The following is a 23,566-nucleotide window of genomic DNA, read 5'->3' on the forward strand; positions in this document are numbered from 1 at the left end:
ATCTTTGGACACTAAGGGGCAATTTAGCATGGCCAATCCACCTAACCTACACATCTTTGGACACTAAGGGACAATTTAGCATGGCCAATCCACCTACCCTACCCCTGTAACCCCACATGTTTACCCTGCTAATCCCTCTAACCAAGCATTCCAGGACACTAAGGATCAATTTAGCATGGCCAATCAACCTAATCAGCATGTTTTTCAGACTGTGGGCGGAAACCGGAGCACCCGGAGGAAACCCACGCAGACATGGGGAGAACGTACAAGGTCCAGACAAACAGTTACCCAAGGCTGGAATCGAACCTGGATCCGTGGCACTGTGAGGCAGCAATGCTAACCAGTGTGCCACCCTATATATTATCTTGTACTTTGATCACTTTACCAACCACGCTTTTTCAGACTCCACCCTTCCTATTATCTAAACAAGTTCACTGTGAGTTAAACTGGGAAAGGTAGCCTGTCCTGCCTACTGTAAAGAAACAGAGTGCGAAAGGTCGGGACTCTCAAAGACCTTCAACTCCAAAAACGTGTGGTTTAACGGACTCTCCATCAACAGGAAGCTACCTGTCCCCATGATGAGCAGTTGTCATGGTAACAAATGGGCCTCTTGTGCTTCAGTGGATTCCGGCTGGCGAATAGAAATGAGATTTATGGGTGGGCTGGAGGCAGATTAATGACTCCGGCTGCATTACCAGCACGTGACCAGCCTTGGAGCTGAAACACCCAGGACGAACGTGAAACAACTCTTCCTCCCTGAATACTCTCAGCGTCAGACTCGCAATGCCTCTGCTTCACAACCTGGTCACAGAATCCCTAGAGCGCCGAGGGAGGCCATTCAGCCCAACGAGTCCGCACCCACCACAATCTCGCCCAGTGTCAACTGCAGTGCCACCATACTGTCCAATTTCCTTCCAGGTACCTCAAGACCCCCCTCAGCTTCCCGGTTCTGAACGGTAGATCTGTCGTTAATATTTGCCCTTTTTCCCATCACACATCTCAGGAGATGATAGACTGGGTGCATGAAATTAGGCAAGACGATGGCCTAATGTTATTATCACTAGACTGTTAATCCATAAATTCAGCTATTGTTCTGGGGAACCTGGGTTCGAACCGCACCGTGGCAGATGGTGGAATTTGAATTCAATTAGAAGAAACCTGGAATTAAGAATCTACTGATGACCAAGAAAGGTGTAAATTAAGAGAGATGGATACTCAGCAAGACCTTGGAGTCTTCATACATTAGTCGCTGAAAGTTAGGGCGCAGGTACAGCAGGCAGTCAAGAAGGCAAATGGTATGTTGGCCTTCATAGCGAGAGGATTTGAGTATAGGGATTGGGATGTTTTACTGCAATTGTACAGGGTGTTGGCAAGGCCACACCTGGAGTATTGTGTGCAGATTTGGTCTCCTTATCTGAGGAAGGATGTCCTTGCTATAGAGGGAGTACAGCGAAGGTTTACCAGGCTGATTCCTGGGATGGCAGGAATGTCACATAAGGAGAGACTAAGTCGGTTAGGATTATATTCACTGGAGTTTAGAAGAGTGGGAGGGGATCTCATAAAAACTTATAAAATTCTAACAGGGTTAAACAGGGTAGATTCAGAAAGAATGTTCCCGATGGTGAGGGAGACCAGAACTAGGGGGTCATGGTTTCATGGTCATCAGTAAATTTTAAACCTTTTAGGACTGAGGTGAGGAGAAATTTCTTCACCCAGAGGGTGGTGAATGTGTGGAATTCACTCCCACAGAAAGTAGTTGAGGCCAAAACAGTGTGTGATTTCAAGAAGAAATTAGATTTTGCTCTTGGGGCTAAAGGAATTGAGGGATATGGAGGGGAAGGGGGGGAGAAATCAGGATATTGAATTTGATGATCAGCCATGATCAAAATGAATGGTGGAGCAGGCTCGAAGGGCCGAATGGTCTACTCCTGCTTCTAGTTTCTATGTAAACTATCAGAGTGGTAAAGTCAATGTCATCTGCACTTACCCACCAACTCTACCTGCAAGCATCTCAGATGACTGGCATTTCAAAGAATCCTGTGGACAGCACAATGGCACTGAGGTTAGCATTACTACTTCACTGCTCCAGGGTTCGATTCCCGGCTTGGGTCACTGTCTGTGTGGAGTCTGCACGTTCTCTCTTGTGTCTGCGCGGGTTTCCTCTGGGTGCTCCGGTTTCCTCCCACAGTCCGAAAGATGTGCAGGTTAGGTGGATTGGCCATGTTAAATTGCCCCTTAGCGTCCAAAGACGTGCAGGTTAGGTGGATTGGCTGTGCTAAATTGCTCTTTTGTGTCAGGCAGATCAGGTAGGGTAAATGCATGGCGTTACGGGGATAGGGACTGGGTGGGATTGTAGTTGGTGCAGACTCAATGGGCTGAATGGCCTCATTCTGCACTGTAGGGATTTTATGATTCTATGAATCAACCGGAGGTGGCTGTCAGGAGAAGGTGCGATCTGTAGGGATTCTATGATTAAAACAATGTGTCAGGCACCAGCAATGGTACCAAATGCTGGCACATTGTTCAGCTATGAGTTTTTTTTTTAATTTTTGTGTTTTACTACAAAAACATCCTAAATAAATAGACATTTAGATCAGGTAAAAGCTACAAGCAATTGTGCAAACTAGCTGCAGAAATGTACTACATAGCTAGTGAGCTTGCTCCAGGGGTTTCCTCTGGGCACGTTTCCACTGCAGTGACCCACCAAAGGTTACCGGGAACTGCCAATGCGGAAGTATTAAAAAGGTTAGAAGTTGATTCATTAGTGTCACAAGTCGGCTTGCATTAACACTGCAATGAAGTTACTGTGAAAATCCGCCGCACTCCTGCTCAGGTACACCAAGGGAGAATTTAACATCTAACCAGCACATCTTTTGGACTGTGGGTGGAAACCGGAGCACCTGGAAGAAACCCACGCAGACACGGGGAGAACGTGCAGACTCCGCACAGACAGTGACCCAAGCCGGGAATCGAACCTGGGTCCCTGGCACTGTGAGGCAGCAGTGCTAACCACTGTGCCACCCTCCAAGACGAATTTGTTCCTTATCTTGTTGGTGGGATTTTCCAGCTGCTTTGTCCCAAGACCGGAAAATCCCACTCAATGTGTGCGTTTGCAGACCAACATTTATTTGGACCACGCAGCCTAACCTATCCCTTGCCCCGACACCTGCTTGCGAGGGATGCTCTCCGTCCGTATAACTACTGAATCCTGTATAACCACTTTGTACTTCCCTCTTCCTCTTCATTTTGGTTAGCCTTTGCCCCAAAGTACCATGTGTCTCCACACTGCCCACCAGGTTTTACCATCCCCCACTCCCTATTTTCCGCTACGATCCCTGTTCTGTGAAGCCGCACTGCAAAAGATCTGCGTGAGCAGCAGAGTCTTACATGTAGACGGCAGACAAGTGAATTCAATTTAAGACTCTCCACCCATCACTGATACTTGATTACAGCTCTGGTGTATCAAACCAGGAGTGGCACTGTGGGCAGCAGGTGACACTTCCGTCAGTGAGTGAAAAGACTCGGGTGGTGAGCACATTCTGACATTTCTGTTATATTGGTCACCCATCCGATCTTTTGTCACTCCCCTGGGTGCCGTACGTAGCCAGTATTTACTGTCACTGGTCTTCCTATCTGTCACAGGCCCTGCGTGTTCCTGGTGGGTTCTGATTGATGGCTCTTGGTGCTGGAGATCCCCACGGGGAAGTTAAATGGCTCTTTCCCCCCGCCGTTTCTGTTTCCTGTGTAAATTACTGGCTTATGCAGCTTTTTATTGCATCGGTGGCAGGTTTAACCTGTGTTGCAGTGGCTCTGGACCCAAGTCCTAGGCTGATTCAGCCTTTACTAAGTAGATGCTTGAGTTCAGGGACTTCTAAGGGGTGGCACAGTGAGGCACAGCACCACTGCCTCACAGCACCAGAGACCCAGGTTCAATTCCCGGTTTAGGGTAGATTCAGAAAGAATGTTCCCGATGGTGGGGGGAGTCCAGAACTAGGGGTCACAGTCAGAGGATAAACGGTAATCCTTTTAGGACTGAGGTGCGGAGAAATTTCTTCACCCAGAGGGTGGTGAATGTGTGGAATTCACTCCCACAGAAAGTAGTTGAGGCCAAAACGTTGTGTGATTTCAAGAATGAATTAGATTTTGCTCTTGGGGGCTAAAGGGATTACAGGATACGAGAGGGAAGGGGGGAATCAGGATATTGAATTTGATGATCAGCCATGATCAAAATGAATGGTGGAGCAGGCTCAAAGGGCCGAATGGCCTCCTCCAGCTTCTAGTTTCGATGTTTTCAAAAAAAAAAGAGAATTTAGGGGCAGCACGGGTGGTACAATGGTTAGCACTGCTGCCTCGTAACTCCAAGAACCTGGGTTCGATTCCCAGCTGGGATCACTGTCTGTGTGGAGTTTGCATGTTCTCCCTCCCGTGTCTGTATGGGGTTCCTCCGGGTGCTCCGGTTTCCTCCCACAGTCCAAAGATGTGCGGGTTAGGTGGATTTGCCATGCTAAGTTGCCCCTTAGCATTCCAAGATGTGCAAATTAGAGGGATTAGTGGAGTAAATACACGGGGTTTCAGGGATAGGGCCTGGGTTGGATTGTTGTTGGTTCAGACTCAATGGGCCGAATACACTCCTTCTGCACTGTAGAGATTCTATGGTTCTAATCCCCCAGGAGCCTCGTCTTGGGACTGCTCTGTTTAAAGTTTATTTATTCGTGTCACAAGTCGGCTTGCATTAACACTGCAATGAAGTTACTGTGAAAAGCATGATGAACCTGATTGAATATTTTTTGAAGAAATGACTAAAGAAATGTCCATGGATGCTGTTCATATGGACTTCCTGAAGAGGGACATGGGCCAAATGCAGGCAATTGGAACTAGCTGGAGGACACCTGGATGGTTATGGACCAGTTGGGCTGAAGGGCCTGTTTAGGTGCTGACATCTGAAAACAACCTCTCCCAAGAAGCATTTAGCTGAAGTTAGAGCCCGTGAAATTGTCAGCAATGGATTGGGAAATGAACCAGCAGAGAGTAGGGATACTGTTCACAGAATGCTACAGTGCAGAAGGCGGCCATTTGGCCCATCGAGTCTACACCAACCGCAATCCCACCCAGGCCCTATCCCAATAATCCCATGCATTTATCCTGCTAATCCCCCTGGCAATTTAGCATGGCCAATACCTCTAACCCAGACATGTTTGGAGTGTGGGAGGAAACCAGAGCACCCGGAGGAAACCCATGCAGGCATGGGGAGAATGTGCAAACTCCACACAGACAGTGATCCAAGGTAGGACTCGAATCTGGATCCCTGGGACAGTGAGGCAGCAGTGCTAACCCACTGTGCTCCAAGCCATGGGGGTCACGCTAACCCCATTCAGCTCTGCTACTTCCCAATCTAGACTTGTATTGATATTTTAGTTTGATTTTTTTTATTTCTACAGACCAACTTGCAATAAGCACCAAAATACTGGAGAAAGGTTTGAAGTTGTTACCACCATGTTACACGCATTCATTCTTGAAAAAAAAAGGACATTTTAAATCACTCCCTTGCTTCTTCAAGGAGTTCAAAGTCCTTGATCATCAGTGTGGAGTTTGCTGATCCCGGCTGAGACAGGAAGTACAAACTCCTTGGGCTAGGGAAGGAATGTGTGATGGGATATCAGGAGCGAGGACATGATGGAGCTGGACTGCTGAGTACTCTCCACAATAAAACAGCCTGTCTATATCCACAGTGCAGGGATCATACATGCAGGACGAACCAGGGGCCATACAATATTGCACATTCATACAACTCTACTCCAGCAGAGCAAGAAAGAAAGTGAAGTAGAAACATTAAGAGAATTGGAAGAATGATGGAATCCCTACACCGCAGAAGGAGACCATTCGGCCCTTTGAATCTGCAGCGACAACAATCCCACCCAGGCCCTGTAAAGAACATAAGAAATGGAGCAGGAGCAGGCCATCTAGCCCTTTGAGCCTGCCCCGCCATTCAATAAGATCATGGCTGATCTGAAGTGGATCAGTTCCACTTTCCTGCTTTCTCCCTATAACTCTTAATTCCTTTATCAATCAGATAACCCTATCCCCATAACCCTACATATTTACCCTGCTAATCCCCCTGACACCAAGGAGCAATTTGGCTAATTCACCTAACTGACACATCTTTGGACACTAAGGGATAATTTACCATGGCCAATCCACCTAACCTACATACCTTTGGGTGCTAAGGGGCAATTTAACATGGCCAATCCACCTAACCTACATACCTTTGGACACTAAGGGGCAATTTAGCATGGCCAATCCAGCTAACTCACACATCTTGGGACACTAAGGGACAATACAGCATGGCCAATCCACCTAACCTGCACATCTTAGGAGGATACTGACACAGACACAAGGAGAATGTGCAGACTCCGCACAGACAGTTTTCCGAGGCTGGGAATTGAACCCAGAACCCTGGCGCTGTGAGGCAGCAGAGCTAATCAATGTGCCACCGTGCCATCCATGGGTGGAGGCTGATGACACAAGGCTGGTTTGTAAATTTAATTGTGCGGCTTTGCTTCTGGTCAGTTGTTGTCAGTAAACCAAATAGCTGCAGTAACATTGATTAATGGCGTCTACCTTGGACTGAAGACAAATGGACAGAGATTCCCCTTATGAGTCTCGATTGCATGAGAAGACAATGTCGTTTTGTGCCAAAGTGGGGGGTGGGGAGATGGGGGGTTACCATCCAATCCAGACACTTCCGCCCCCAATCGCCTGCTCCGTCAGCACCTCGTACATTCCCTGAAGGCGGAGAAGATCGATATGGCCGTCACAATTTACTCTGAGGCTGCATAATATTTTAACGGTCCGTGAAAAAATTTCCTTCCTCTCCCACCCCACCCCTCAGCGGGGGCTTTTAAATGCGACGGAAATAGGGTTATTTAAACGCCGGGGCGTACAGCTGGAGATAAGCTGCCAACACAAAGAGATTGTGTAAACTCTCGGGCTCCTCAGCATTGCCTTATTTGGCGAGGATTCTCCTGCGAGTCCCAGCCCGGATTGTAGCAGTCATTATCTTGTGTAGGGATCTGCATTAATCTTGTTCTCTGCCAATGCCAAATCCCTCTCTCTCACTCTCTCACCCCCTCTTCCCCCCCGCAACCTCCCCACCGCCCTGCCACTGCTCCCGGCCACCATCTCCTTTAAATAAATAGTCTTGCTGCTTTCCTGGCTGGAGAGATTCACTGAGACGTCAGCTAAGCGAAATGAATATTTTCCACTCCTGTGGCGGAGGACGCCCTGAGTGTGAGTAAGGGGGGGCACCGGTTACGGTAATCGCATATCGCAGCCTCTGAGGTGATACCATTCAGCCAGCACCTCCTAATAAGCAGTTGTCTGGCCATCTCCAGGGGGTGAAATTAAGACCCCATTCCCCACCATGAATCATCTGACAAGCACAGCCAGCCCATCCCCACATCTGGGAGCCGCCAAAACTTCCAGTTGACAATGGTGTACGTGCGAACGTTCCTGCCATCTCAAAAATCTTCATAACTAAAACAACCCTTTTTTTCCCTCACAGCCCTTTGCTGTGTTTTCCTTTCCCTTCCCGGTTGCCTAGGCAATGAATATTTAATTGAAGAAACCTCCAGCATAATCCTGCGGACGCTGGCAAAGATCATATTTTTTTAAAGAAATGAAGAATCTTCTTTTCCAACTCAGAAGGGAGCAGGGGAGCCATAGAATCCTACAGTGCAGAAAGAGGCCATTCAGCCCATTGAGTCTGCACCAACCACAATCTCACCCAGGCCCTATCCCCATGACCCCATGCATTTACCCTAGCTGGTCCCCCTAACACTAAGGGGCAATTTAGCATGGCCAATCCACCTAACCAGCACATTTTTGGACTGTGGGTTAGATCAGGTAGCCCCATTTCCTACATTACAACAGTGACTACACTGGCTGTAAGGCTATAGGATGATAGAATCCTACAGTACAAAGAGGCTATTTGGCCCATCCAGCCTGCACTGACAACAATCCAACCCTATCCCCGTAACCTCACACATTTACCCTGCTAATCCCCCTGACACTAAGGGGCATGGCCAATCTACCTAACCTGCACATCTTTGATCGCATTTACAATAGTTAATTCTAATTACTAACCTAACCATTTTTGGACACTCAGGGGCAATTTAGCATGGCCAATCCACCTAACCTGCACAGCTTCAAATTAAAATTTATTTATTAGTCTCAAGCAGGTTTACATTAACACTGCAGTGAAGGTACTGTGAAAATCCCCTAGTCGCCACGTTCCAACATCTGTTCAGGTTACATTGAGGGAGAACTTAGCACCTAACCAGCATGTCTTTAGGACTGTGGGAGGAAACCGGAGCACCCGGAGGAAACCCACGCAGACACGGAGGAAGAAGGTACAGACAGTGCCCCAAGCCAGGAATCGAACCTGGGTCCCGGGCGCTGTGAGGCAGCAGTGCTAACCACTGTGCCACCGTGGCGTCCCTTGGGGAGAGAGAGGGTGGTGTCCCTGGCTACACTGCCTCCTATCACCACTGCATTCCTTTTCACCATCCTCATTTGAATGAGGCCTTTCAACGGCGAAGCCACTTGCTCCTCCACACTACAAGTCCTTCTCCTCATTACGCCATTAAGCTAGAGCCTGGTGTCTGCTGGGCAGCATGTTTCTACTACTCCACAACTACCTGACCTCATAGGCACACCCTCCTGTCCACGAGAACTAGGGATCTCCAAAGTTCTGCCTAATCTAAGGCATGTGATTGCTTCCTGGAATAAAGCATCCAGGTAACTCTCCCCCTCTCCCCAATAGCTGGCAATGTCTGGAATTCAGACTCCAAGCTCAGCAACCCTCATCCAAAGCTGCAGACACCTACTGCAGATATGACTGTCTATGACTGAACTTTCAGGAAGCACGGTGGAGAACACGCCCCTGTCTACATCAACGGAGACGAAGAAGAAAGGGTCAGGAGCTTCACGTTTTTACGGATCCCGATCACTAACCACCTGACCTGGTCCCTCCACCCCGACACGAGTGTTAAGAAAGTTCACCAATGTCTCTACTTTCTCAGGTGGTAAGAAAATTTGACTTGTCAGCTAATTCTCACCAACTTTTATAGATGCACCATAGAAAATATTCTTTCCGGTTGTATCACAGCTTGGTATGGGCTCCTGCTCTGACCAAGGCTGCAAGAAACTACAAAGAGTCGTGAATGTAGCCCAATCCATCACGCAAGCCAATCTCCCACTCATTGACTCCGTCTACACTTCCCGCTATCTCAGGAAAGCAGCCAGCATAATCACAGACCCCACATAGAAGATTCTCTCTTCCACCTTCTTCCATCAGGAAAAAGATACAAAAATCCAAGAACACGTACCAACCAATTCAAGAACAGCTTCTTCCCTGCTGTCAGACTTTGGAATGGACCTACCATAAACTGATCTACTGATCTTTCTCTACACCCTAGCTACGACAGTAATGCTACATTCTGCACCCTCTCCTTTCTTTCTCCCCCGTGCACTCTAACGGTATGCTTTGTCCGTATAGTTTGCAAGAAACAATACTTTTCACCGTATTCCAATACATGTGACAATAATAAATCAAATCAAATATGAAATTGATCTTTCTCTACACCCTAGCTATGACTGTAACACTACATTCTGCACCCTCTCTTTTCCTTCTCCCCTATGGATTCTATGAAAAGTATGCTTTGCCCGTATAGTGCGCAAGAAACAATACTTTTTACTGTATCCCAGTACATTTACAATGATCAATCAAATCAAATATTAAGTTGATCTTTCTCTACACCCTAGCTGTGACTGTAACAACTCATTCTGCACCCTCTCCTTTCCTTCTCCCCCATGTATTCTATGAACAGTATGCTTTGCCCGTATAGTGCGCAAGAAACAATACTTTTCACTGTATCCCAGTACATTTACAATGATAAATCAAGTTAAAAACCCAGCGGGTTGCTTGGGTGGAGTACTGCACGAAAGGATACTGAGGACGAGGGAGATTAAGGCCAGTATGGTGAGGATGACCCTGATGTGGCCAATCCAGTGATCCAGAAGTGATATCGCGACTTTGTATGTCAGGATACACTGTAGGCAGACGAACGCCATGCCCGCGGGAAAGGCCACTCCAGCGCCGATATAATGGAGGCTTTTAACATGGTCAACCTGAGGAGACAGGAGCAGATCTTAATGCATTGTCACCAAATCAAACATGCCAGTTCAGTATCAGAGAAACACTGGAAATACTCGGAAGGTCTGGCAGCATCCCAGGTGTGGGAAACCGGTTAACCTTCTGTTGAATAGGCCTCTTCAGAGCTGAAGGGGGGTTTTATGCTGTTAAAGAGTGGAGGGGGGAGAACAAAAGATAAGGCAGTGTCACAATGCACCATTTTGCTCCCACGGTCACATCTCTGTCCTTGACCTGCTGCTATGTTTCACTGAAGCTTAACACAAGCTCAGGGAACAGCACCCCGCTTTTCATTTAAACACTTTGCAGCCTTCTGGACTTAACAGTGGGTTCAAAAGACAATACGGTGCAGGAACAGGCCCTTCAGCCCAACAAGCCTCTGCTGATTCCTAATCCCTATTTACACCCACTACTTACTGCCCACAAGCGGTTTCTATCCTTCTGTTTGCCTCCCGTTCACGTGTCTATCAAGATATGCCTTCAACTTTGCGAACATCGAAACACAGAAGATAGGAGCAGGAGGAGGCCATTCAGCCCTTCGAGCCTGCTCCACCATTCATCACGATCATAACTGATAGTCCAACTCAATAGCCTAATCCTGCTTTCTCCCCATTCGCCCCAACTGCTATATCCAGCCGCCTCTTGAATACATTCAATGTTTTGGCATCAACTACTTCCTGTGGTAATGAATTCCAACGTCCGTAATTAATGACAAATGAAATCCCGTGAGGTCAGGATGTCTACTGCTATTGGCTGGAATTAATTGACTCATTTGTATTAATGTTTACTGGATAATGCCCATCGGAAAGGTGGGCAACATGATTTGGTAAATGTATAATTGCCTTCACGGGGGGTATTGTTCTCCAGACTGATATCCGGAGCTCACATTCTTTATCTTGAGTACAGGGCTTCCTCATATCAGTCTCCCATTCGATCATTTGGTTAAATAAAGTCACATCTTCAAAATCAGTACATTGTATTTTGAGTCTTCGTATTTAGCTCAAGTCTGAGCAAATATATAGCCTCGAGAGGAAACCTCCGTCTACAAATGCTGTTCAAATAAATACAAGGTCAATTCATTACCAGAAGAAAATAACAATACCAGAATTTTGGTCACTCAAAATTATTTGGGAGTTCTACTGCCAATTCAGCAGTCTGTAAGCTCTTTCTGATTTGGTACCCTTGATTAGATAGATAGAGAATTCTCTTATGAGATATGTTAAGCTGGCAGGGAGCTGTTCCTTCCCTCCCTAGGTGTTGAGAGGTGGCAGCTCTTCAGTTCAACTCCGCAGGCACGCAGTTGAGTTTCTCTTTATAGCTGTGATTACATGTCAATTGTCCTATACCAGGATTGGTCTGATGTTGTAAACAACAGCAAATTCAAATCTGATAGGCTCCTGATAGACGAGTGTCTACTTTAAACTGATAGGCTGTCAAAACGTACAAGCCTGTTACCAAGATTACCTGACGCTTGGTCCTCATTACAATTGTTGCAATCTGTGTACCCTTTCTACCTACATTTTAAACATCTAGGTACTGACATAAAACCTGCTTTTAAAGGGACCACACTCCACATAGATAGAGGGCGGAAGAGACTGAACAACAAAGATGTTCTGGATTAAATAACAAAGATGTGGATATGGTCGTAGCAAAACAAAACAAAGCATTGGAGTCTAGATTAAAGTTAGTAGCAGAAAAATGAATAGCTCTGACTAAAGGCAAAAGATGTGATATTAAGATTTAGACTGCACTTGGCAAATAAAAAAAATTCAAACTGGAGGGCAAAGTTCCTCTGGTTTGGACTCAGATATGAGGGGTTGGGTAAGTTGGGCTTGTTTTCACTTGAAAGACAGAGACTGAGGGGAGACCTGATAGCAGTCTACAAAATTATGAGGGGCACAGATAGGGTGGATAGTTAGAGGCTTTTTCAGCAGGGTGGAAGAGTCAATTACAAGGGGGCACAGGTTCAAGCTGAGAGGGGAAAAGTTTAAGGGAGATGTGTGGGGGACGTTTTCCATGCAGAGAGTGGCGAGTGCCTGGAGCATGCTGCCAGAGGAGGTGGTGAAAGCAGGCATGTTAACAATGTTCAAGGTGTATCCTGATAGACACATGAACGAGAGGCATGTATAGGCAATAAATAGTGGGTGTAAATAAGGATTAGGAGTTGGTACAGGCTTGTTGGGCCTGTTTCTGCATTGTTCTGTCGTTTGAACCCAATGTTAAGTCCAGCAGGGTGCAAAGTGCTTAAATGAAAAGCGGGGGTGCTGTTCCCTGAGCTTATGTTAAGCTTCAGTGAAACATAGCAGTAGGTCAAGGACAGAGATGTGAGCGTGGGAGCAAGATGGTGCATTAAATTAGCAAGAAAGGGATCATGCTTTCTATCTAAGCGGAGGTATTCTATCAAGCACTGCAAAGACTACGTTAACAATTCAACAGTGCAATTCTTTCATTGCCAAAGGCGGCACAGTGGTTAGCACTACTGCCTCATAGCGCCAGGGACCCAGGTTCAATTCCCGGCTCGGGTCACTGTCTGTGTGGAGTTTGCACATTCTCCCCATGTCTGTGTGGGTTTCCTCTGGGTGCTCAGTTTCCTCTCACAATCCAAAAATGTGCAGTTAGGTGGATTGACCATGCTAAATTGCCTCTCATATCCAAACTGCAGGTTAGGGGAATTAGTAGGGTAAATGTGTGGGGTTATGGGGATATGTTGGGGAACGGGGCTTGAATAAGATGATCTGGCAGAGGGTCAGTGCAGACTCAATGGTCCAAATGGCCTCCTTCTGCACTGTAGGGATTCTATGGAGGGGGAATTGACAATAGGGGCTGCTGATGGGTAAGTTCAAGCAGGTTAGGAAGTGAGGCTATCTTTGTGGGATTTGCATGTTCTCCCCGTGTCTGCATGGGTTTCCTCCGGCTTCCTCCCACAGTCCAAAGATGTGCAGGTTAGGTGGATTGGCCATTATAACTATGGGGTTATGGGAAAAGGAGAGGGGGCCTGGATAAAATACTCAGTTGGAGAGTTAACATAGACTCGATTCTGTGCTGTTGGGATTTTATGATGATTCTATGATAACAATTAGCTTTTCAACCTTACAAAAAACTACATTTCTTAATTTTCTGAAGCAGCCATTTGGCCCATCTAGTCTGTGCCGACTCTCCAACAGAATATCACACCCAGACCCTCTTCCTCCGCCCTATTCCTGTACACCATGGCCAATCCACCTAACCTGCACATCTTTAGAGCCTGGGAGGAAACTGGAGCACCCGGAGGAAACCCACACAGACATGGGGAGGACCCCGGGAGTGGCCAGTGCTTGAAATGGGAAGTGTTCCTTTCTTTACGGCAGCAATAGCTCCTGACAAGCCCTAATCACAAAGATAACCTCAACAAGCTGACAAGCAGTCTGAGTTTATTGAAAAAAAAAACCCAATGGCAAATTGCAGGGATAATGTGTCTCTAATTAGGTCAAAGCACACTTTATGTAGCGGCAGACCACAGGAATGGAATTTAACAGGACTGGAGTTGAATAATATTTGGGCAGTGTGGCACCGTAAACATGCCCACACCTGATCTCACCCAAGCACACTGGCCAGGTGCCAGCCTGCTGGGTTGTTTCCAAACAGAAAGCGGTGACAGTGCTGGCATCCTACCAGGTTTAGGCTTAGGGGACGAGGTTATAAACAGAGGTGGGAGGAAAGCTAAAGTACTTGAATTCTCTTTGGTAACGTCCAGGTGTGGCCCAGGTTCTGCACCATCGCCAGGACCTGGGAAACATCACTGAACCAGCCCTGTAAGGGGCACCCAATATTCTACTGCCCATATCCTAGCCTGTCCTCTCACTGCAAGCGCCGCACCTTGTGCTCACTGACTGACACTAGCTCCTTATGTCAAGCAACATCCCATTTTCAAACTCTCATCCTCATTTTCCAATCCTTCCATGGCCTTGCACACTCTCCCCAATCTCCTCCAGCAACCGTTCCTCCCCCACCGCCACAATGATCCTCTAATTCCAGCCCCTTGAGCATTACCCAATTTTGATCGCTCTACAATTGGGCAGCACGGTGGAACAGTGGTCAGCACCGCTGCCTCACAGTGTGAAGGACCTGGTTTCAAATCCCGATTTGGGTCATTGTGCAAACCTCACACAGACATTCTCCCCGTGTCCGCGTGGGTTTCCTCCAGGTGCTCCGGTTTCCTCCCACAGTCCAAAGATTTGCAGGTTAGGTGGATTGGCCAGGCTAAATTGACCCTAGTGTCAGGGGGATTAACAAGGTAAACGTGTGGGATTACAGGAATAAGGCCTGGGTGGGATTGTAGTCGGTGCAGACTCAATGGGTTGAATAGCCTCTTTCAGCACTGTCGGGATCCTATGATTCTATGGCAGGATTTGAACCCCAGGTCCTCAGAACATTTGCTGAGTTTCTGGATTAATAGCGATAATACAATTTAGCGTGGTCAATCCGCCTAACCTGCACATCTTTGGACACTAAGGGGCAATTTAGCATGGCCAATCCACCTAACCTGCACATCTTTGGACACCAAGGGCAATTTAGTATGGCCAATCCACCTAACCTGCACATCTCTGTACAGGTAAGCGCAGGCTCGATGGGCCGAATTTTACAATGCTAGTTTCATGGTCACCATGATAAGCTTTCAACTCCAGATTTATTAACTGAATTTCAAATCCACCAGTTGCCTTGACGGGATTTGAATCTGCGTCCCTCCTTCCCAGCCTGGATTGTTAGTCCAGTGTCATCACCGCTACACCGCCGTCTCCCCTTAGCTGGACAGGAGGGAAAATGGCCTTACTTGGAAATTTCCCACCATGATCAGGCCGACGGCGTTAACACAGCCGGTGACCAGGGCTCCGGTGTTGATCCACATGGGACGGCACCTCTCCAGAATCTGACCGTAGCGTAGAACGCAGATCACCACCACTGGACGAACACAAAGAAACACATCAGTACATTCAGGCGTGGCACCAGGACACAAGCAGGAAGTTAGGACAGGCCCCATCGCTGGGCACCATGCTGGGCTTGGGATGATTCCCATCCTTAAACACAAATAACTCAGCAATAAAGGGTTTTTGTTTTGGGTGAATTTTTGCATGAATTAGGATGAGTCGCAGCATTCCGGCATTTGAAATATTTCTCGGTGCTCACTAAAGCATTCAGGTCATGATGCACGCTTCTTCTGCACTGACCTATCAAATAACTATGGACGTCACACTGCACTTCTAATCCAGATATTATAAGGGTTATTTACAGAGTAAAGCTCCCTCTACACTGTCCCCCAACAAACATTCCCAGGACAGGTACAGTACGGGGTTAGATATAGAGTAAAGCTCCCTCTACACTGTCCCCCCATCAAACATTCCCAGGACAGGTACAGTACGGGGTTAGATACAGAGTAAAGCTTCCTCTACACTGTCCTCATCAAACACTGCTAGGACAGGTACAGTACGGGGTTAGATACAGAGTAAAGCTTCCTCTACACTGTCCCCCATCAAACATTCCCAGGACAGGTACAGCACGGGGTTAGATACAGAGTAAAGCTTCCTCTACACTGTCTCCCCTCAAACATTCCCAGGACAGGTACAGCACAGGGTTAGACACAGAATAAAGCTTCCTCTACACTGTCCCCATCAAATACTCCCATAACAGGTACAGCATGGGGTTAGATACTGAGTGAAGCTCCCTGTACACTAGCCCCATCAAACACTCCCAGGGAGGTACAGTACGGGGTTAGATAGGGAGTGAAATTTTCTGCACTTTATTTATTCCTAGTAACGCTTCCTAATTTAGTTACAAATGTTCTACTTTAAAAATCATAAAAACAAGATTGAGCTGATGACAAAGGAATGCAAGAGAAACAATAGCATTGCTGCCAAAGCAAACATCAGTATTTCCTGTCAAACCTTTCTCATTCCTCTGTGGATGACAGAGGCAAATGCTGAGGTAGTTTTAGAATCATAGATTCTGAAGGAGGCCATTCGGCCCATCGTGCCTGCATAGCTAACCATCCCACACTGGGGCCCTATCACCATAACCCCACATATTTACCCTGCTAATTCCTTTGACCTACGCATCCCGGGACACCAAGGCCAATTTAGCATGGCCAATCCACCTAACGTGCGCATCTTCTGGGTGGCTCCTACAACTTACCCAAGTGCTAACTCTTTTCATCAGATTGGATGGTGAATGGCGGTGAAACGACACTCTGTCAGACATCAACACCAAGGTGAGCACTGCTGCCTCACCGCTCCAGGGCCCCGGGTTCAATTCCAGCCTCAGGTCACTGTCTGTGTGGAGTTTGCACATTCTCCCTGTGCCTGCATGGGTTTCCTCTGGGTGCTCCGGTTTCCACACGCACTCCAAAGATGTGCAGGTCACGTGGATTGGCCATGCTAAATTGCTCCTTAGTGTATTCAGGTCAGGAGAATTGGCCGTGGTAAATTGCTCCTTAGTGCCAAAGATGTGCGGGTTAGGAGGATTGCCCTTTATGTCCCAAGATGTGCAGGTCAGAGGGATCAATGGGATTGCAGGGATAGTGCCTGTGTAAGATCTCTTTCAGAGGGTCTGTGTTGAGTTGACGGGCTGAATGGCCTCCTTGAGCAGCATAAGTTCTATAATTCCATGATGATTCTAACCCAAATCAACAACAAACGTCCTTATGCAGCAACTGTAACAAATTTGAGCCAAGGCGCTTCACAAAGACATAACCAGATAAAACTGGACAGAACTACAGAAGGATCTATTAGGAGGGGAAAACACATTTCAGTGAAAGTGGTGGGCTTTAACGGGGGTTTCAAAAGAGAACAGGGAGATCACGAGACAGGAAATTCTAGAGCCTGGGGGACTGCTGCCATTAAGGGGATGATGTGGCAAGGGGAGAGGGAAGATGGGGGCGGGCAATGAAACTGGTGTCAAAGGAGTGGTTACTGGTGCTGTAAAAGTTTCTAGATGTGAAGTGCAAGGCCAAGAAGGGATTGAAAAATCCCACTTTGACAATATTCCTTATTTTATGGTGAAATTGCGGACTAGTGCACTTCTATAATGACTCTTGGTCAGAGGTGAGTTTGGCAAATCTTTTGTGAACTGCTTCCAATGCATGAAAACAAATGGTGCCTCACAACAGAACTACAGGTTAATGGGGATGAAGGGGGAAATAAATTACACAGTATTGAATTGTGATCTGGACTGTGGCAGCATGGTGGCACAGTGGTTAGCATGGCTGCCTCACAGCGCCAGGGACCCAGGTTCAAATCCCAGCTTGAGTCACTGTCTGTGTAGGTTTCCTCCGGGTGCCCCGGTTTCCTCCCACAGTCCAAAAGACGTGCTGGTTAAGTGTTAAATTCTCCCTCAGTGTAACCTGAACAGGTGCTGGAGTGTGGCGACTAGGGGATTTTCACAGTAACTTCATTGCAGTATTAACGTAAGCCTACTTATGACATTAATAAATTTTTTTTAAAAAAAAAACTTAATCTCCTCCGGACTCCTGGGGAGGAAATGGGGATGTTTGACGGGTCCGATGTGTTGACTAGGTGGATTGGCCATGCTAACTTGCCCCTTAGTGTCCAAAGATGTGTCAATTAGGTGGATTGGCCATACTAAATTGTCTCTTAGTGTCCAAAGATGTGTCAATTAGGTGGATTGGCCATGCTAAATTGTCTCTTAGTGTCCAAAGATGTGTCGATTAGGTGGATTGGCCATGCTAAATTGTCTCTTAGTGTCCAAAGATGTGTCGATTAGGTGGATTGGCTATGTTAAGTTGTCCCTTAGTGTCAGGGGGACTAAATACATGGGGTTAAGGGGATAGGGCCTGGATGGGATTGTTATCAGTACAGGCTCGATGGGCCAAATGGCCTTGTAAGGATTCTATGATTCTACTCTAAAAGCAGCAAGACAGCTGAGCAATTGGCCCACTTTTAATTACAGCTTTTGCATGATTCCAAACAGAAGCTCTAAAGGTTTAAGCCTCTTGCGCAGTAATCCTACTGTCCAGTTGCTACTTCCAGTAGTGAATCTGTGGACAACTTACCCATAAAAGCCCCCACATTGCCAATTAAACTGAAGAAGCAGCTTTCAGGAGGGTACGATCCACATTTACTGTTGAGGAAATATGAAAAGCAGTTAGTACGAGATTTGATTCAGTAACATTAATAACTTTTTTTTTTATTCGTTCGTGGGACACGGGCACCGCTGGCTGGCCAGCATTTATTGTCCCCCCCCCTACTTGCCCTTGGATGGCACTTGAGAATCAACTACATTGCCATGGCTCTGGAGTCACATGTAGATCAGACTGGGTAAGGACGGCAGATTTTCTTCTCTAGAGGACATTAGTGGACCAGATGGGTTTTTCTGACGATCGACAATGGTTTCATGGTCACCAGTAGATTCTTAATTCCAGATTTTTTTTTAATTGAATTCAAATTCCACCATTTGCCGTGGCGGGATTCGAACCCGGGTCCCCAAAACATCATCCCGGATCTCTGGATTGCTAGTCCAACTGGGTAACAGTTACATAAGAACTGCCAGCCAGACAGGAAGAACTGACTCAGATATCACTGGGACTTTGGACCATTGGATTATCAAAGTTGACCCTCGAGCAATCTTTCTGAGGCAAGAAGTTTATGCAGTCGTGATGTAAAAGGAAAAGGACAGGTGGAGAAGGGAATTGGTTAATAGGTTTACCTTGGTTACCTTGTGTTTGCCAGTTATCTACCTTCTCATTATATACACAGTGCATCTTACCCAGTACCTGAACAAACAGTGAGAAGAGATGGCATGGTGGCACAGTGGTTAGCACTGCAGCCTCACAGTACCAAGGTCCCGGGTTCAATTACAGCCTCGTGAAACCGTGTGGAGTTTGTATGTTCTACCTATGTCTATGTGGGTTTCCTCTGGGTGCTCTGGTTTCCTCCCACATTCTGAAGATGTGCAATTATGGGGATTGGCCACGCTAAACTGCCCCTTAGTGTCCAAAGATATGGAGGTTAGATGATTGGACTAAAAGGGACAATTTAGCATGGCCAATCCACCTAACCTACGCATCTCTGGGTACTATAGAGCAAATTAGCATGACAAAGATGTATAGATCAGGTGGATTAGCCATGATAAATTGCCTCTTTTAGTCCCAAACTGTGAGAGTTAGAGGGATTAATGGGGTAAATACATGGAATTAAGGGGACAAGGCTCCCCTCTGTTGCAGAGTTGAATAGAATTTAATAGAATCCCCATATTGCAGAAGGAGGCCATTTGACCCATTGAGCCTGCACCGACCACAATCCCACCCCGGCGCTATTCATGTAACCCCACATATTTACCCTGCTAATCTAAGGGGCAATTTAGCATGACCAATCAACCTAACCTGCACATCTTTCAGGCTGTGGGAAACTGGAGCACCCGGAGGAAACCCACGCAGACACGGGGAGAACGTGCACACTCTGCACAGGCAATGATCCAACCAGGAATTGAACCTGAGTCCCTGGCACCGTAAGGCCACCACTGTGCCTCCTTTTGCAATGTTGGGGTTCTAATTAAAGGTAAGATCAAACAAGGAAAGGAGACAACTGAACAAAAAATTGCTGGAACTCAGGTCAATGCTGAATGTATCTGGCAGATTAAATCAGCCACCAAGGACTAAAACCTCATTGAAATGAGTCGGTGGAGGGGCTGGTTTGAAATACTGACCACTGTTCTTGATTTGCCTGCATTGACAGGTCTGCTGCACATATTTTAGTACCCAAAGATGTGCAGGATTGGCCAGGCTAATCTGCTCCAGAAACCTTTCTTTGACAATGCTTGAGGGGCCCAAGTCCTTCTGTTGGAGGTTTACCCTGTGGAAGGTCAACTAACCTGCACATTCTTGGTACATATTTTGCTCAGTGGGTCTGTTGGGTACATAGGGCTGGATGGAATGGAAAATCTCCCCTACCTGACCAGCGGGATATCCTGAACGGTGCAGCAGGTTTTCGGATAGCCGTGCTTGGAGGTGTCCTCGGAGCAGGACTCGTTGTACAACCTTGGAAATGAAAGGCACAAGCTTATCAGCAGCAAACTAACTTTGAATCGTACTTGTTTACAGATGGTGCCCACTCTCTCGGGCCGCATGGGCCTGTAATACCCACCAGAACAGTGCCACATCACAGGTGGCGAGGGCATGGAGGAATTCAGGAAATGTCACCTCCCTCTGTATATTATAACTCCTGATTCGGAATGAACAATTAGAGGCGCAAGGAGTGGGAAACAACATGCTCTCTGATTGGAGGAGCAGCGACTGAGCATGCAAAACAAAATGGGTAAGGAACAGCTCCACCAATCAGAGATTCTGTCTGGAGATTTACAAGAATGTAGAGTGCGGTGACAATAATCTCTCCCTCAATGTCAGTAAAACGAAGGAGATAGTCATTGACTTCAGGAAGTGCAGTGGCGGACATGTCCCTGTCTACATCAACGGGGATGAAGTAGAAAAGATCAAGAGCTTTAAGTTTCTAGGTTGTTGGTGACCTGGACACCTGTCGCGGTCTCTCCACGCTGTGCTATGGTTAAGAAAGCCCACCAATGTCTCCACTTTCTCAGGAGGTCAAGGAAATTTAGCATGTCCGCTACAATTTCTCACCAATTTTTACAGATACACCACAGAAAGCATTCTTTCTGGCTGTATCACATCTTGGTCTAACTCCTGTTCTGACCAAGACACAAGAAACTACAAAAAGGTCGTGAACATAACCCAATCCATCACACAAACCGGCCTCCCATCCACTAACTCTGTCTACACTTCCTGTTGCCTCGGGAGAAGCAGCCAGCACAATCAAGGACCCCACGCACCCTGAACATTCTCTCTTCCACCTTCTTCTGTGGGAAGAAGATACAAAAGTCTGAGGTCAGGTACCAAACGACTCAAGAACAGCTTCTTCCCTGCTGCCATCAGACTTTTGAATGGACCTACCTCACATTAAGTTGACCTTTCTCTACATCTTAGCTATGACTGTAACACTACATTCTACAACCTCTCCTCTCTATACTCTATATATGATACGCTTTGAAACAATACTTTTCACTGTATCCCAATACATGTGACAATAACAAATCAAACAATACTTTTCACTGTATCCCAGTACATGTGACAATAACAAATCAAACAATACTTTTCACTGTATCCCAGTACATGTGACAATAATAAATCAAACAATACTTTTCAGGTTACACTGAGGGAGAATTTAGCACCTAACCAGCACGACTTTCGGACTGTGGGAGGAAACCCACACAGACAGGGGGAGAACGTGCAGTCTCTGCACAGACAATGACCCAAGCCGGGAATCAAACCTGGGTTCCTAATGCTGTGAGGCAGCCGTGCTAACCGCTGTGCCACCCAATAATAAAGTAAATGAAAAAAAAACAAGGAATGACAGTCAATCCTGATGCATGTGGAAGGAGGTAAGATGGGGGAAATGACAATAAAAAACACCACACACGATTGTGTACACATAAGCTACACACTACTATGTATACACAAGACGCGAGAGTCACGCGCCTTGTTACAGCTGCAAAGCAAGTCAAGTGGAAAACATTAAAGATACTCCTTGAGGCATGCTTGCCTTCATTGGCCAGGGCATTGAGTTAAAAAATTGGCAACTCATGTTGCAGCTTTATAAAACCCTTAGTTAGGTCACACTTAGAGTCAGAGAGGTTTACAGTATTGAAACAGGCCCTTTGGTCCAACTTGTCCATGTCACCCTTTATCTTTTAACAACTAAGCTAGTCCCATTTGCCTGCATTTGACCCATATCCCTCTATACCCATGTAACTGTCTAAACATAAAATTGTACCCACCTCTACTACTACCTCTGGCAGCTCATTCCAAACACTCACCACCCTCTGTGTGAAGAAATTGCCCTTCTGGACCCTTTTGCTTCTCTCCCTTCTCATCTTAAACCTATGCCCCCTAGTTTTAGACTCCACTACTTTTGGGAAAAGGTATTGACTATTTAGCTGATCTGTGCCCCTTATTATTTTATGGACCTCTATAAGATTACCCCTAAGTTTCCTATGCTCCAGGGAAGAGCGCCAGTCTAACAGCCTCTCCTTACAACTCATACCATCAAGTCCCGATAAATCTTTTCTGCACTCTTTCTAGTTTAATAATATCCTTTCTATAAAGACACTTGGAGTATAGTGTTCAATTACGATCACCACACTACCAGAAGGGTGTGGAGGATTTGGAAAGGGTACAGAAAGAATTTACCAGAATATTGCCTGGTATGGAGGACATTAGCTATGAGAGGTTGGACAAACTCGGTTTGTTCTCACTGGAACAACGTTGGTTGTGGGGCGACCTGATAGAAGTCTACAAGGTTATGAGGTGCATGGACAGAGTAGATAGTCAGAAGCTTTTTCCCCAGAGTGGAAGAGTCAATTACTAGGGGGCATAGGTTTAAGTTGGAAGGGGCAAGGTTTAAATGAGATGTACAAGGCAAGTTTTTTTTTTGCACAGAGGGTTGCAGTTGCCTGGAACTTGCTGCTGGGGAGGTACTGAAGCAGATACAACGATGATTTTTAAGGGACATCTGGACAAATACATGAATAGGATGGGAATAGAGGGATACAGTCTCTGGAAGGGTAGGGGGTTTTAGTTTGGTCGGGCAGCATGGTCAGTGCAGGTTTGGAGAACTAAAGGGCCTGTTCCTGTGTTGTAATTGTCTTTGTTCTTTGAGGCTTATTTGCTGCTGATGGAATATTTTTAAAAAGGACTATCAGACGCCAAGAGCAGATTTCAGATTTCAGTGTTGAGTGGTGAAAATCAAAAATACAAGCGCTGACCCACTGTTAACTGTGCCACTCTGCTCCAAGCTCAGGCAAGCTGAGAGTAATATTGTTTGATTTATTATTGTCACATGTATTGGGATACAGTGAAAAGTATTGTTTGATTTATTATTGTCACGTGTACTGGGATACAGTGAAAAGTATTGTTTGATTTATTATTGTCACATGTATTGGGATACAGTGAAAAGTATTGTTTGATTTATTATTGTCACGTGTACTGGGATACAGTGAAAAGTATTGTTTGATTTATTATTGTCACATGTATTGGGATACAGTGAAAAGTATTGTTTGATTTATTATTGTCACGTGTACTGGGATACAGTGAAAAGTATTGTTTGATTTATTATTGTCACGTGTATTGGGATACAATGAAAAGTATTGTTTGATTTATTATTGTCACGTGTACTGGGATACAGTGAAAAGTATTGTTTGATTTATTATTGTCACGTGTACTGGGATACAGTGAAAAGTATTGTTTGATTTATTATTGTCACATGTATTGGGATACAGTGAAAAGTATTGTTTGATTTA

The 23,566-nt window shown here is 46.2% G+C and overlaps 1 protein-coding gene across 1 annotated transcript in view; it reads right to left on the bottom strand.

Annotated features, from left to right (window-relative positions):
• LOC145361249 (transmembrane protein 150A-like) overlaps positions 1-23,566 on the bottom strand; it is a 31,821-nt gene that overhangs the window by 1,101 nt on the left and 7,154 nt on the right. The window contains exons 3-6 of the mRNA XM_080216882.1: positions 20,148-20,234; positions 18,252-18,319; positions 15,021-15,148; positions 10,011-10,188 (exon numbers count right to left, since the gene is read on the bottom strand). Of these exons, the coding sequence (XP_080073008.1) occupies positions 10,011-10,188; positions 15,021-15,148; positions 18,252-18,319; positions 20,148-20,234 (461 nt within the window). The remainder of the gene's footprint in view (positions 1-10,010; positions 10,189-15,020; positions 15,149-18,251; positions 18,320-20,147; positions 20,235-23,566) is intronic.

The sequence above is a fragment of the Carcharhinus amblyrhynchos genome, chromosome 34 (assembly GCF_965287045.1).
Source record: "Carcharhinus amblyrhynchos chromosome 34, sCarAmb.v2.hapA, whole genome shotgun sequence".
Taxonomy (NCBI): Eukaryota; Metazoa; Chordata; class Chondrichthyes; order Carcharhiniformes; family Carcharhinidae; genus Carcharhinus; species Carcharhinus amblyrhynchos.